Here is a 14,960-nt window from a genome sequence, read left to right as displayed (position 1 = left end):
TCAGCTCAGGATGAAAGCTCCAAGTGCTGGATAACGGTTTATTTCATCTTTCTGAATTCGGCTTCTTCTGATTGATTAGCGTCACAGGTTCTGGGGATGTTCCCATAAGCTCCCACACTGCAAAGCCAGGTTACCCCTAACTAGCACACAGTCCTCCAGACTCCATGGGCCATTCCAATAAGCATCATTCTCAGGCGATATGAGATAGTAGGATGGCTCTCGGTAGCTCCAAAGGTACAGCCTCCTGCGTTTAAGTCTGAAGGAAATGAGAGCTTTTTCTAGGTTTTGCGACTCCCATCCAACTCCTGGGATTCATTCTGATTGTATCAACCTGGTCACCACCACGACTTCACACACACACTTTAAATGTAGCTAGGGTGATTTTGTGTGACTGGCGCGGAGTAGGCGCTCAATAAATATTTGTTGAGTTGCTGAATAAGACTGAGCCCCAACTCACTGTTAACACTGACACTTGTTTCCGGCTGTATACTCTCTCCTTCGCCACAACGCTGAGGATCCTGTCAGCTCTTCCGCCTTAATTACAGTTATAAAATTCCGTGACTAGCTGTGGAAACCAGGTGGCCTTCCAAAGCAGCTAAGACTACACTTCCCGGAGAGCATTGCGGTGCTCTCTTGCGTCAATTTTAGTTTACTTTCCCCCTCAGGGAATTTCCGGGTTGTGTGGGCGGGGCCAAAGGAGTGATCCAATGGGCATCTCCTCAGGCTGAGGGGGTGGGAAATTGTCCAATGAGCATCTCCATAGAGAGGCCAATCAGAGGGAAGCTGGGGCAGCCGCCGCGGGTGGCGTCACTAAACTGCGCCAGCTGAGCCTGGTGGAGCCCAGCCCCTCTCTCCTGCCTTCTCTCCCGCTCACTTTCCTCAGGCGTCCGTCGATCCGGTTTCCATGTCTCCGGTGGACGCACCACCCCGAAACCTCCACACCCATGGCTGCTAGCCTGAGGAGGCCCTCTTTCACCACCTGTTCTTCCCCTACTGACACGGACGACGAGGGCGTGCGCGGCACTTGCGAAGATGCTTCTATATGCAAGAGGTGCCTGCCCGGCGCGGGGTTAGGGGCCAGCGTTCCGGGGGTCTGGGGCCTAGGTCGGGGGTGCGGGCTGTGTCTAAGGAATACGCTTTTACGCCAAAGGCATCGGTCAACTGGTGTGACATCTGTGAAATGCTCAGAGCAGGGATTCATCTACTTCACATTTTATTATCCAACTTTTGCCGTTTGCCAGGCACTGTACAAGCCTGGGGTTATTGTGCCTGGGACATGGCGCCGAACCAGGCAGACATGGACTTGGCCTTCTCGGAGCCACATTTTTGTTGGAAACACGTGAAGCAAGTAATAACTGTAGTTTTGATGGGTTATGAGGAGAAGTGCAGGTCCTCCCTCTTTCATAGGTTATGTTTCAATGGGACTTGTCATGATCCCCATTGTGCACCTGAAACTCAGGCCAGTTAATGGGGGAGATGACCTGTCCAGGGCCACTTAATATTTGCGTGCAGAGCCAGTATTTTCCAGAGCTTTTACCTGTGTGTTATGGGAGTCTACACTTTTAGGGGTGTGGTGAGGGCTGTGTGGCGGACGCTGTGAGCAGAGGTATGTGTCAAGTACCTGAAAGCATGAAAAAGAAAACACGAGGCTTGAGTGTATGCTACTCTTTCATTCATTAAGCAAAAATTATTGAGAGCTTACTTTGTGCCAGGCTTTTCCTTTTGGTTGGTAGGTATTCAGTGATTGAGAACAAAAGATGAACAAGATTGACATGGTGTCTGAACTCACCTGCCTGCTTGGAAAAGGCAGGAAGCAAGTACTTACTCAGGAAGTAGCATAATTACAATTTTGTGTTGTGTGCTTAGAAATACAGTGCACCATTAGAGTTTGTAATTTAGTTGATAATGTTTGAGCTGGGAACAGAAGACTTAAAAAAAAAAAAAAAGAGAATAGGCATGTAGGAGGGTATTCAGGCAGAGCAAAGAAGGCTCATGAACTGTTAGAGGAACTGAATAAATGCCTTGGAAGCTGGGGCCCTGTAGGGACTGAGTCCAGAAAACAAAAGTTTTGGGTTAGGGCTGGTACTTTGTGTAGGTTCTTGGAGACCAAGCATAGTGATTCAGAACATTGACTCTGGAGCCGGACTGTCAGGCTGGTCCCGGCTGTGGATACTTGCGCAGGCTACTACACTACTCTCTGTCTCAATCTCCTGATCTATAAAGTGGGGATGAAATGATATTCAGTCATCTGTAAAGTAGGGATGAAGTGATATTCAATATTAGTAAAGCACTTAGAACAGTGTCTGGCATGTACTAGGTGTTAGTGGTGGGTGATTACATAAATAAATACATTCATAAGTATTAAAGGCGTGAAGGCAGTTCTTGGTGGAATTTGTGGACTTAAATGAACCATACCCAACTTATTTCTTCTCCAGCTTTTGGTTGCTGTTGACTACATCTGTAGCACTGTTGAATTAAGAGCAGTTTTTCTCATATTGGCTGCTGTTTGCTAAGAAAATCAGAAGTGTCTTCAGAATTATCAGAGGAAAATAAAATACTTTTCAACAGCAGGTTAGGGTTAGGTTTACTTAATATCAATTGGTAATGATTGGCTTATTTAATATTTGTTGGTAGTATTTGTGGCCAACTTGCTTGCTCGCGTGTGTGCTAAGTTACTTCACTTGTGTCTGACTCTTTGTGACCCCAATTCTGTAGTCCACCAGGCTTCTCCGTTCCTGTGATTCTCCAGGCAAGAATACTGGAGTGGGTTGCCATGCCCTTTCAGGGATCTTCTCGACCCAGGGATTGAACCTGCGTCTCTTGGGTCTCCTGCATTGACAGGGGGATTCTTTACAACTAGCACTACCTGGAAAATCTGGCCAACTTGCTTACTTAAAGCTAATTAGCTACTATATATAAAAGAGATAACTAAGAAGAACCTACTTTATAGCACAGGAAACTACTCAGTACTCCATAATGACCTTTATGGGAAGAGAATCTAAAAAAGAGTGGGTATATGTCTATGTATAACTGGTTCACTTTGCTGTAACAGCAGAAACTAATGCAACATTATAAATCAACCATATTCCAATAAAAATGATTTAAAAAAAAAGCAAATTAGCTATAAAATAGTTCAGACACAAAAAGTACAGAGAAATAATGTAACTAGAGCATGTCTTTCATTGGCTCTCTCTTGGATAGTTTTATAATCTCAGCTCTTCTCTGCTTCATTTTTTAGTGCCCTCACTGTTCTTCAGCCATCTCAACATTGTAGAGAAAGTTTGGGTTTGGAACTGCAGAGAATCTAAGGCAGTGGTTCTGAGTCTGAACTGCACACTAGCATAGCCTGTGGAGCTTTTAAAAGATACGCAGTTACTTGGGCCCGACTCTGGATCCACTGAATCAGAACCTTCTGGGATGGGTCTTGGGTCTATAAAAACCAGACCTGTTTGCCATCTGGATGCATTTCTTCAGAGCCCTTTTTTTTTTTTTTGCACCAGGTTTTCTCTCATCTGGAAAAAAACATGCAATGAGATGGTGAGAATCCATAAGTTAATGTTTTAAAAATGTTTTGCAGGATTCAAGGACTTTCGAAGTCTGTGATACTGTGACCTGCATCTTCCCTGTAACGTTTGGAACCCATGAGTCTAGTCACAAATTCATCTTGTTAAGTAGAGATTCCTTGTGTGAATTGTGGGCACATTACTCTGTTTCTGCCTCAGTTTCCTCATCTTGAAAATGAGGATAGTAATAGTCACTGGCCTTTTGGATGGGAGGATTAAGGGTTAAATGAGATCATGCAGAGGTTAGCACAGGATCTGGCATGAAGAAAAGCCTAAAGTAAATTCTTATTGCTAGTTTTAATTTGCCTCCAGTCTGAATGTTGTTTGTTTGAAGTTACTGAAATAGCTGTGAGTTCGACTGGTTCCTGCCACCCTGAGTTGTAGCTGTAAAATCCCTAAAATAATGTTCAAAGAGCCAGTTAGCTCCCCAGGGCTCCTACTGTTCTGCTGTTTCTTTCTTTCTTTCTTTTTTAATTAATTTATTTATTTGGCTTCACTGGGTCTTAGTTGTGGCATGCCGGATCTTTCATTGCAGCATGCAGGCTCTTGATTGCAGTGCACAGATTCTCTAGTTGTGGCTCGTGGGCTTCGTTGCTGTGTGGAACGTGGGATATTAGTTCCCCAACCAGGGATCAAACCCTTAGTTCCTCTGCATTGGAAGGTGGATTCTTAACCACTGGTCCACCAGGGAAGTCCCTGTTGTTTCTGTTTTAATGTGCTCTCTTCTTTGGTACAGGGCCCTTCCTGGTGTTAGAGAGCTGTTGTGAGGATTAAATGTGGAGTGCCTCCAACAGTGCTTGGTACATAGTAGGTGTTCAAAATTGGTGGTCGTTGTCATCAGCAGCATCCCATTGTCCCCAGTCTTCATCATCGTCACTACCACAGACTCTGTCCCTCCTACAGTCCAATAGTTAGAACTCTTGTGATCAGGTATACTAGGTTTATCCCTAAGAATCCTGTCTGATTCAACAGCTATCTATAAAGCACTCAGCGTTCTTGCTAACTTATCCCCACTCCCCATTCCTCCTCTCCTATCGCCCACTTTGCCCCATGCCCCTCAGTCAGTTTCCCACTCTTGTTTACCTTTGACCCCCAGCTCCCTCCTGCAGTCCCCACTGAGTCCTTTGAAATTACTACTCTGATCACCAGCCACCTCTATTTCCTTAGCCTCTCTTTAGTCGTTCCGTCCCTCTCTTTCCACTGACCCTGGCCCTTCCCTGGGGGCATCGTTTACTTGAAGCCAAGTCATACCTCTGTTTTCTCATACCCTGACTGCCTTAGCACACGTGTGTGCTTAGTCGCTTCAGTCATATGTGACTCTGCAACCCTATGGACTATGGCCTGCCAGGCTCCTCTGTCAATGGGATCCTCCAGGCAAGAATACTGGAGTGGGTTGTCATTTCCTTCTCCAGGGTCCTAGCATCAGGATGGTCAAAATTTGTGTCCTTACTGCCCTTTGTCTCCTCCCCCCATTTCTTTGAGACCCATGTCCCCAGCATCCTCTCCTCCATATTACTGTTTTCTGTCTGTTTGCTGGTTACTCACCTAATTCACTGACGACTTGGGCACCTGGCCCACAAGCCTTCCTCTGCCTCAGTTCATGCCATCATCATAGTTGACTTTCTAGTGTGTGTGTGCAGGATCCACCCTATAGGCAGGGCACTTGTTTTCTTGAACACCTCGCCTGCAGTGATTACCTCTGCTCATTCGCCTCTATTACCATTCCTGCCATAATCCCCTGGATTTCCAGGTGCTGTGTATACCACCTCACAGATGAACAGTGCAGCACCCTCCAACCCCAGTCTCTTCAGCATGCTTGATCAGTTATTTCTGTTCTGCCTTCAAAACCCTAGGACGTCCATGGTTTTCTCCAGCCTTTAGATGCTTCCCTCTAGGCTCCTGCCTGTCAGTTGAGCTCAGAGTTCATAGTCCATTCCCTGGTAATCTCTTGGCAGTGCCTTTATCTCCCTTGCCCTTCATCCTAGTAAAACTCAGACCCTGGATTGAACCAGACTCTCCATTTCCAGCTTGAATACTGATGGTAGAAATCACACAGCAGGACAACTTGGCCCTGTGTGGATTCATGTCAGCCAGCCTCATCTGCACCCTTACAGAGCTGACTCATTCATTCCAGTATGATGCTTTGGCTAGCTCCCTTTCCCACTTTCCAGAGACTTAAATCAGACATTTTTCACTTTCCTCCAACTTTTGATTTACTCCACCTTTCCTTCATCCTCAAGATAACCAGGGTGATGCCAGGGTATTGTGTCACAGAAAGTGGAAGCCTTCAGATTGGCACTCAGTTAACTTCCCTCCTAGAAACTTTACCACCCTTTCCTACCATGAGAGTTGTCAATGTTCTTTAGCAGAGGCCATTAGAAATATATCTAATTTAGTTAAACAGGGTTTTTTTTTCTTTTAATTGGAGTATAGCTGCTTTCAAAATCACTGCAGATGGTGACTACAGCCATGAAATATAAAGATGCTTACTCCTTGGAAGAAAAGTTATGACCAACCTAGATAGCATATTCAAAAGCAGAGACATTACTTTGCCAACAAAGGTCCATTGGCCAAGGCTATGGTTTTTCCAGTGGTCATGTATGGATGTGAGAGTTGGACTATAAAGAAAGCTGAGCGCCAAAGAATTGATGCTTTTGAACTGTGGTGTTGGAGAAGACTCTTGAGAGTCCCTTGGACTGCAAGGAGATCCAACCAGTCCATCCTAAAGGAGATCAGTCCTGGGTGTTCATTGGAAGGACTGATGCTGAAGCTGAAACTTCAGTACTTTAGCCACCTGATGCAAAGAGCTGACTCATTTGAAAAGACTCTGATGCTGGGAAAGATTGAGGGCAGGAGGAGAGGGGGACGACAGAGGATGAGATGGCTGGATGGCATCACCAGCTCGATGGACGTGAGTTTGAGTGAACTCCGGGAGTTGATGATGGACAGGGAGGGCTGGTGCGCTGCGGTTCATGGGGTTGCAAAGAGCAGGACACGACTGAGCAGCTGAACTGAACTGAACTGAACTGAACGTTGCTTTAGGGGCTTCCCAGGTGGCTCAGTGGTAAATAACCTGCCTGCCACGCAGGAGACACAGGTAGACCTGGGTTTGATCCCTACATTGGGATGATCCTCTGGAGGAGAAATTGGCAACCCACTTGAGTATTCTTGCTGGGAAAATCCCATGGACAGAGGAGCCTGGCAGGCTACAGTCCAGGGGGTTGCAGAGTTGGACACGACTACACGTGCACACACATAGCAGCTTTACACTGCTGTGTTAGTTTCTGCTGTTCCACGTAGTGAACCAGCTGTGTATATGTGCATCCCTTCTTTCTTGGATTTCCTTCCTATTTAGATCACCACAGAGCACTGAGTAGAGCTCCCTGCGCTATACAGTGGGCTCTCATTATCTGTCTGTTTTATACATAGTAGTGTCTGTATGCCAGTCTCCTAATCCATCCCACCCCCTCTTCCCACCTTGATGTCCATATGTTTGTTCTCTACATTTGTATCTGTTTCTGCTTTGCATATAGGTTCATCTGTACTATTTTTCTAGATTCCCAACACATTCATTAATATACGGTATTTATTTTTCTCTCTCTGACTTCACTGTGTATGACAGTCTCTAGGTCCATCCACATCTCTGCAAATGGCACAATTTTGTTCCTTTTTATGGTAAACGGATTTAATGACTCATTCTCGTGATAGAGAGCTCACCTCATGGGGAGCTTGGGGGTCTCTCCATAAGGGGTGTTAGAAAGAACTTATAGGATTTAGGCTTTGGTTGGATAATTTGGTGGGGGGTGTTTCAAGGAAGCAGGGATTTGCCCAGGATTGGGTGTTCACAAGAGGTAGAGACAGTTGTGTGATTGCGTAGGTAGCTTAGTCTTTTCGAGGAGATGTGACAGACTTCCCTAGTGGATAAGAGTCCACCCGCCAGTGCAGGGGACACGGGTTTGATCCCTGGTCCAGGAAGATCCCGCATGCTGCGGAACAAGTAAGCCTGGGCGCCACAGCTGCTGAACGCTGTGCACGTAGAGCCCACGCTGTGCACGTAGAGCCCACGCTGTGCAACAGGAAAAGCCACCACAATGAGAAGCCCGAGCACGGCATCAGAGAGTAGCCCCTGCTCAGTGCAACTAGAGAAAGCCTGTGCAAAGCAATGAAGACCTAGCACAGCCTGAAATAAATAAACTCCCCCCCAAAAAAGAATTAAAATAAATTGCAAAATTTATAAAAAAAAAAAGAAGGCGTGACTAGAGTCAGACAAGCTGTAGTTAATAAAGAAGCTACAGTCACTCAGCATCAGCTGGGGGAGAGGAGTACTTGGGACCCTGCAGCGGGCCTTGGTTTTGTTTGGACAAAATGATGAAGGAGTCCTGGTTTTGTCTCACTTCGTCACTGTTTTAGTGTGACCTTGTGCAGGTCGTCCTGTGAGATTGTTTCTGTCCAACCGGAGGACAGCGTGGCCTCTGTGAGCACCAGGCAAGCATCTAACAGCAGTGAAGCCTGGCTCGTGGCGCCAGGCCCTCTCCTGGGGGTTAGTACCACTTTTCTTTATTTTCATCAGGGAGGAGTTGAGTCTTAGAAAGATAGGTGTTGGCCAGGCAGAAGAAAATAAGAGACGTCGAAGAGCATAGAGATCGAAGCTCTTGAGATTGAAGTGTTAGGGGAACTTGACCTCTGGTGGGGTCTGCTACTGCTAAGTCACATCAGTCGTGTCCAACTCTGTGCAACCCCAGAGACAGCAGCCCACCAGGCTCCCCGGTCCCTGGGATTCTCCAGGCAAGAACACTGGAGTGGGTTGCCATCTCCTTCTCCAATGCCTGAAAGTGAAAAGTGAAAGTGAAGTCGCTCAGTCGTGTTGGACTGTAGTGACCCCATGGACTGCAGCCTACCAGGCTCCTCCGTCCACGGGATTTTCCAGGCAAGAGTACTGGAGTGGTTGCCATTGCCTTCTCCGCTGGTGGGGTCTAGGTAGAAAGAATTCTGGAGAGGTTGTCAGAGAACAAAGCAGGAGAGGTCCTGAGGGTTTTAAAGTGGGGGAACTGACATGCTCTGAGTTTGTGTTTTAGAAAAATCCCCAGGGCCTTCCTTGGTGGTCCAGTGGTTAAGAATGCCTGCCAGTGCAGGAGACATGGGTTCGATCCCTGCTTCAGGAGGATCCCCCGTGCTGTGGGCAGCTAGGCCTGTGAGCTGCAACTACTGAGTCCACATTCTAGGTCCCGTGCTTTGCAACAAGAAAAGCCACTGCAACGAGAAGCCGGCTTGCTGCAACTCGAGAAAGCCTGCGAGCAGCCTTGAAGACCTAGCCCAGTCAAAGCTAAATAAAAATTTAAAGAAAAGTCCCCAGCAGCTGTGGGGGAGACAGGCTGGCAACGGATGGAAAGTCTGTTCCGTTTTCTTCCTGTTGGCCGTAGCCCTTGCTCTCCTGACCTGGCACCGAACGTCCTTATTGTCTTGCCCGCTTCTAGTCTGGCCACCTCCCCTTTCCCAAGTGTTTATGCCATGGCCGGGGTGATTTTTTAGAATCACAAATGTTACCCTGTTACTTTATTACTTGAACCTTTTTGATTCTCCTTCCGCCACAAGGTAAAACGTGACACTTGGTGATAGGACACACCTCACCTTTCCTTATCAAATCACGCTCCAGATCTATCCCTGCCAACCGGAAATCTCTGTTTGGTGGTCTCAGAATGACCTCGGGCTTCCGGTAGCTCATCTGGTAAAGAATCTGCCTCCAGTGCCGGAGACCTGGGTTCGATCCCTGGGTTGGGAAGATCCCCTGGAGAAGGGAATGGCTACCCACTCCAGTATTCTGGCCTGGAGAATTCCATGCAGAGAGGAGCTTGGCCAGTTACAGTCCATGGGGGGGCAGACACAACCAAGCAACTTTCACTTTCAGAATGACCTCAAATACATTATTTCCGAAACCGCACTCTAGATCATCTTCCTCAATTTTGTGACAAGCCATCCCTCCCCTGCCCCCTGCCCCCAAGTCAGTGGATGGTGCCCCTTTCCACTTGGCTCACGAGTGAAAAAGATTGGAGTCATCATGGAACTGCCCTTTCACTTACCCTCTCTGCGATCAATTACTCAGACCTTAGAATGTACCTGGAAAATATTTCTGGAATATGTTTCCTCCACCTCCACAGCTGCTGTCTCAGTCCACAGTCATCTGTGATTTGAACCAGGGCACTAATCTGCCAGTTGAGCTCCCCAGTGGTGCTTCCCTCCCCAAATACAGTTCTCACTCCAAAGCCAGAAGTTTGGGAAAGATGCCCAAGCCCATGTCACTCCCTGGTTTAATGGCTTTTTATTGCTAGAGTAGGAAATGGCAACCCACTCCAGTATTCTTGCCTGGAAAATTCCATGGACAGAGGATCCTGGGGGCCTCAGCCCATGGGGTTGCAAAGAGTTGGACACGACTGAGCGCGCACCCGCTATCGCTGTTAGAAAAATAGCGAAGTTCCTCACGTGGTCCACCCAGCCCTGCCTGCTCCACCCTGCTTCTCCAATTTTGCTTCCCCTAACTCTTGCCCTTCTCTCTACCTCCCTCTCAGTTCCTCCAGCGTGCCCTGTGCCTGCCTCCCCTGGGGCCTTTGAGCAGGCCAACCTCTCCCAAAATGCTTTCTCCCTCCCTCCCTTGTCTGATCAGCTCCACATCATCCTTCAGACTAATTTCTCCACCTGATGTTCTTTATTGAGACCCTGCTCGGTTTACGGAGGCCCTGTGGTAGTGACGATGTAGAAGTGAATGAAGCAGGCACAGGCGGCACTCTTGTGGGGCATGTAATGGGGGAAGCAGGTCAGTGCTGGGGAGGAAGTGAGCCCTAGGATGGACAGCTGGGGAAGCAGTGTCCCAGGCAGAGGGTACAAAGGCCTTGGGGCAGGAGCTGGCCCGGCTGGTCCAGGAGTAGAAAGACCCGGGTGAAAGAGGAGGAGAGGAGCTCTTGTGAGGACCCAGCTTCCAGTGTCAGCGAGATGGGAGCTGCTGGGGGCCTTGGAATGGAAGACATCCACCGTCTTGGGGTGGAACAGGATCCTCTCAGCGTCTGTGTTGAGAACAGGCTGTAGGAGGCAGCATGGAGGCAGGGAGACGTGCTCTCGGAATAGCTCAAGTCAGATGCTGGGGGCTTGGATGAGGATTGTAGTGGTAGAGACGCTGGGAATCCATGATTCTGGATACACTGAAGGCTGAGCTGATAAGACTGAGGAGTCATGAGTGTATTGACGAATCAGATATACAGTAGGACAGGAGTCATAGATGGCATGGAGGCTTTTGGCTTGTGTCAGATGTGGCTTCTTCAAGGAGGCCTCTCAGGTACCTGCAGACAAGATAGAGCCCGTCCCACGTTCTTGGGACACTGTGTGTCCTTGGTGGGAATCGGCCCAGGTGTAGTTCAGACATGTTGTTTAGTGTTTGTCTTTCCTCAGAATGAAAACAAAGCAGGGACCTGTCTACTTTAGTGCCCTTCACAGTATAGACATATAGTAAGCATGTGTCGGATGGTTAAAGTGGTTAACGCTCAGCCACTAAGTCGGGTCCGACTCTCTTCGACTCCATAGACTGTGGCCCACGAGGTTCCTCTGTCCACGGGATTACCCCAAGCAAGAATACTGGAGTGAGTTGCCATTTCCTTCCCTAGAAAATGATTAGACCTGAATACAAGTGCTCAAGATGATACTTCCTAATGTGGTCTTAGAATTCTGGTGTTGTGCTCTGCTGGTTTTCAGCAGTCTGTTAGAAACCAGACCAGGGGCTGTAAGACTGAAAGTCTGTTGTGCAAATTGTAGAAGTTCATTTGATTTCTCAACTGAATCCAAAAATCCACCCCCCTAACCCCCCGACCACCATGGTCATGAAAGCAGGTCACAGGATCACCTCTTAGGAAAGCCGGTGTTTTCCTGAGGGCCCTGGCCTGACCAGCCTACTGACTGCATCTTTACAGCTATACCCCAGAGAGCAGGGCCCAGCTTCTGACCTGAAATATTTTGAAGGCAAATGCCAGGCTGCTTTCCTATTTTTAATTTGCATTTCTAAAATCACAAGTGAGGCTGAGCATTGTCTGTCTGCTCACACTCATGGATATTTATAGTGCGAATCCACTCTCGATGTCACTGCCCTACTGGGTTGTTGTTTTGTTTTTGTTTGGTTATTTGTATTTTTATTACTGATTTGTAAGGACCTTTTGTATCTGCAATAGTGATCTGATGCTTCGCTGTTTGTTGCAGTGTTCTCTTTCAAGCTGTTGCTTGTCTTTTTCAGTGTAGCTTGTACTGTCCATTTCATAATACAGAAATGGTGACTCTTCAGGTTGTAGAGTCTTAACAATGTAACTTTATGTCTTGTGGTTTTTGGGTAAAGCTTTGAAAGGCCATTCTCAATCCTTATAGCATTTTCTTTTAGCACTTCTGTGGCTTTGGCTTTATGGTTAGATCATTCATCTATCTTTATTATTTTGTACATCATAAGATAGCAGTTTTAACTTATTTTTTTCAAAGCTTATTTATTTGGCTTCCCTGAGTCTTCCTTGCTGTGCATGGGCTTTCTCTGGTTGTGGGCGAGCGGGGACTGCTCTCTAGCTGCCGTGCACAGGCGTCTCATTACAGTGGCTTCTGTTGTCACGGAGCATGGACTCTGGGCATGAGGGCTTCAGTAGTTGCTGCCTGTGGGTTCAGCAGTTGTGGCTTGTAGGCTCTAGGCACTTGGGCTCAGTAGTTTTGGCACCTGGACTTAGTTGCCCTGCAGCATGTGGGATCTTCCCGGACCAGGGATCAAGCCAGTGTCCCCTGAATTACAAGGCAGATTATTAACCACTAGATCACCAGGGAAAGCCTTACCTTAATTTTGTATCTAATTATTAGCCAGTTGTCCCTACACCATCTGTTGAGTGGTCTGTATTTTCCCCATTGATTTGAAATGTCCTTTGTATCATATACCAAATGCAGTAATGCTGAGCACTGAAGAATTGATGCTTTCGAACTGTGGTGTTGGAAAAGACTCTTGAGAGTCCCTTGGACTGCAAGGAGATCCAACCAGTCCATTCTGAAGGAGATCAGCCCTGGGATTTCTTTGGAAGGAATGATGCTAAAGCTGAAACTCCAGTACTTTGGCCACCTCATGCGAAGAGTTGACTCATTGGAAAAGACCCTGATGCTGCGAGGGATTGGGGGCAGGAGGAGAAGGGGACGACAGAGGATGAGATGGCTGGATGGCATCACCGACTCGATTTACATGAATTTGAGTGAACTCCGGGAGTTGGTGATGGACAGGGAGGCCTGGCATGCTGTGATTCATGGGGTTGCAGAGAGTCAGACACGACTGAGCGACTGAACTGAACTGAATGCATATGTCATTCTTGTAGTTGAAAATTTTTTTTTCATTTTTATGTCTGAAAACTTCTGAGTAACAAAATTATACAGTTGTGAATTGATTCAGAGCTTCCATAGCTTGCTTCACAGGGTAAGGGTAGATTTATAGCAGGGTTATCAGAATTTTCTAAGTCCATTTGAGCAGCTGTGGTTTAGGAAGAAGGAAAATGAAGGAATGCTAGCAAGAGACACATTTTGTGTCTGAAACTGTCCCTTTTCATCAGGAAAGCAGTAGCTTTTTTGGGAAGGCCTACCCTGTAGACTTCCATGTACTTCTCATCAGCTAAGGTTAGGACACACGGCTCCGCTTCTGGGTGCAGGAAAGTGTGCACCCAATAGGGCAGATTGCTGCTTCAAACCACATTGGGGTCCTCTTAGGCAAGGGGGCGAGTGCGTATCGCAGAAGGGACTTGGAGGATGTGCTACATCCTTCATCTTTTTCCCCTCGAGAATTTCCTCAGATAGTCATATTTTTTAAAGACCGTTTTTTATAATTTTATTTACTTTTGGCTGTGCTGGGTGTTTGTTGCTATGCAGGCTTTTCCGTAGTTGCAGCGAGTGGCGGCTACTCTCTAGTTGCGGTGCACGGCTTCTCACAGTGGTGGATTCTCTTGTTGCCGAGCCTGGGCCCCAGAGCACAGGCTCAGTAGTTGTGGCACACGGGCTTAGTTGCTCTGCAGCACGTGGGATCTTTCCAGATCAGGGCTCAAACCTGCATCTCCTGCATTGGCAGGCGGATTCTTTACCACTGAGCGACAGGGAGGCCTGGCGTGCTGTGATTCATGGGGTCGCAAAGAGTCGGACACGACTGAGCGACTAAACTGAACTGAACTGAACCAAGGAAAGCTCCCTCAGATGTTGTTAGAAGGGTGGCAAGGAGAGGGAGATAATTTATACAGAGTAAGACACTCAGTTTGACGAGTGTTGGCAGTTGCAGATATCTGTGTACCACCACCTGAAACAAGATATAAAATACGTCTGAGACTCCAGAAAGTTCCCTTGTATCTCTAGTTGGTCTCTTCACCAACTAGAGATGGTTGGTAACCCAGCAACCATTTTTCTGATTTGGGCTCTCACGGGTTTCCCAATTCTAGAATGTCATATAAATGGAATCATACAAAATGCATTCTTTTTGTGTCTTCTTTCACTCAAGATGGTCTTTGAGATTCATCCATGTTGTGCACATTGTCAAAGATAAAGCTGGATGCCAGTTAAAGTGGTAAAGTCAGATATTTTAATAAGTAATAACTATTGCAACAGGGAAAAGAATCCAGCATGAACTGAATTCAACTCTGATTTGTATAGAGGGTATCTAAGGGGAGAATGAGGGAGGAAGCAGGGGAACGAGCCAGGAGTCAGTAGAATCAGAGAAAAATTATAGAAAGTGTGAAAAAGGGATTAGTCCATGTGAAACTATCTGGATTTGCTAACTGGGAGACAGCAAGGCTCTATCTTCAGGTGTTGCCTGGAACAAACAGTAAATTCTTCTTGAGTTTTCTCAGGTCCACACCCTAAGGGGGATTGGAGACATCCTTAGGGGTGTGGCCTTGAGCTGTTAGAAACTCTGTTGTTTGCTCAGGTCTTTATATTGTAGGCCAAGATCGAGGTCTAGTCCAGGAGTGCTCAGTGGATCCTGGCTAGAGTTTGGTCAAGGAGAATCTTTGTCAGTGTAAAATGGCTTGCTCCTTTGTGTGCTGTGTGAATACACCATGATTTGTTCATCCATTCAGCCGATGGTGAACATTAGAGTTGTGTCTAGTTTTCGGTCATTCTGAATGGACTGCAATGAACATTCTTACATAAACCTTAAATTTCTCTTGGATCCAAGAGTAGAATTGGTTAGTCATAGGGTGAGTATTCATTTAACTGCAGACTAATTTCCAAAGTGGTTTATCAGATTATACTTCCCACCAGCAATGTGTCAAAGCTCTGGTTGCTCCATATCCTCGTTTAACATTCATCAGTGGGTATGCAATAGCATTTCATTATGGCCTTAAATGGCATTTCCTTGGTGACAGATGT

General features: G+C 46.9%; 1 protein-coding gene across 1 annotated transcript in view; it reads left to right on the top strand.

Moving 5' to 3' along the window:
- Positions 1-820: 820 nt before the first annotated feature.
- The window catches only part of LCMT1 (leucine carboxyl methyltransferase 1), a 75,068-nt gene continuing 60,928 nt past the window's right edge, over positions 821-14,960 (top strand). Inside the window, exon 1 of the mRNA XM_005889364.3 lies at positions 821-1,051. Coding sequence (XP_005889426.1) covers positions 945-1,051 — 107 coding nt within the window. The 5' untranslated portion in view covers positions 821-944. The remainder of the gene's footprint in view (positions 1,052-14,960) is intronic.

This window comes from Bos mutus, chromosome 25 (assembly GCF_027580195.1).
Source record: "Bos mutus isolate GX-2022 chromosome 25, NWIPB_WYAK_1.1, whole genome shotgun sequence".
NCBI classification, from domain to species: domain Eukaryota; kingdom Metazoa; phylum Chordata; class Mammalia; order Artiodactyla; family Bovidae; genus Bos; species Bos mutus.
The sequence above is the reverse complement of the archived record's forward strand: the minus strand, read 5'-3'. Positions and strand labels throughout refer to the sequence as shown.